General features: G+C 63.7%; 1 protein-coding gene across 1 annotated transcript in view; it reads right to left on the bottom strand.

Annotated features, from left to right (window-relative positions):
• LOC113202864 (gastrula zinc finger protein XlCGF7.1-like) overlaps positions 1 to 452 on the bottom strand; it is a gene marked incomplete at both ends in the record, with an annotated part of 7,900 nt that overhangs the window by 3,798 nt on the left and 3,650 nt on the right. The window contains one exon of the mRNA XM_052275320.1: positions 260 to 445. Coding sequence (XP_052131280.1) covers positions 260 to 445 — 186 coding nt within the window. The remainder of the gene's footprint in view (positions 1 to 259; positions 446 to 452) is intronic.

The following is a 452-nucleotide window of genomic DNA, read 5'->3' on the forward strand; positions in this document are numbered from 1 at the left end:
GGTTTCTCACCGGTGTGTGTCCTGGTGTGATTACGGAGTGCGGTGCTATAAGCGAATCCTTTGCCGCAAGTCTGGCACTTGTAGGGTTTCTCACCTGTGTGAGTCCTCATGTGAACACTGAGTGTGGTGCTCTGAGCGAACCTTTTGCCACAAGTCTGGCAGTCGTAGGGTTTCTCACATGTGCGTGTCTTTGCGTGTGTACAGTGGTCAGCACTTCCCGCTGAACTGTCGCCGCAGGGTTCACCGCCGTCCAGTTTACCGGTGGCATGGGTCCGCATGTGTGCCCGGAGGAGGGCCGCCCTCCTGAAGCCCGCCCCACAGGTCGCACAGCGGTGGGGCGCCTCCGACGCCTCCCCGGCAGCGTCCTTCTGGCCGCGGTCCTCGCCGTCCTGCGCTTCCTTCCCGCGAGCACCAGCAGCACCGGCAGGCGGCGGCTCGGCGGCGGCTGTGGA

Source organism: Frankliniella occidentalis, unplaced genomic scaffold (assembly GCF_000697945.3).
Source record: "Frankliniella occidentalis isolate FOCC.00 unplaced genomic scaffold, Focc_3.1 Scaffold572, whole genome shotgun sequence".
Lineage (NCBI taxonomy): Eukaryota > Metazoa > Arthropoda > Insecta > Thysanoptera > Thripidae > Frankliniella > Frankliniella occidentalis.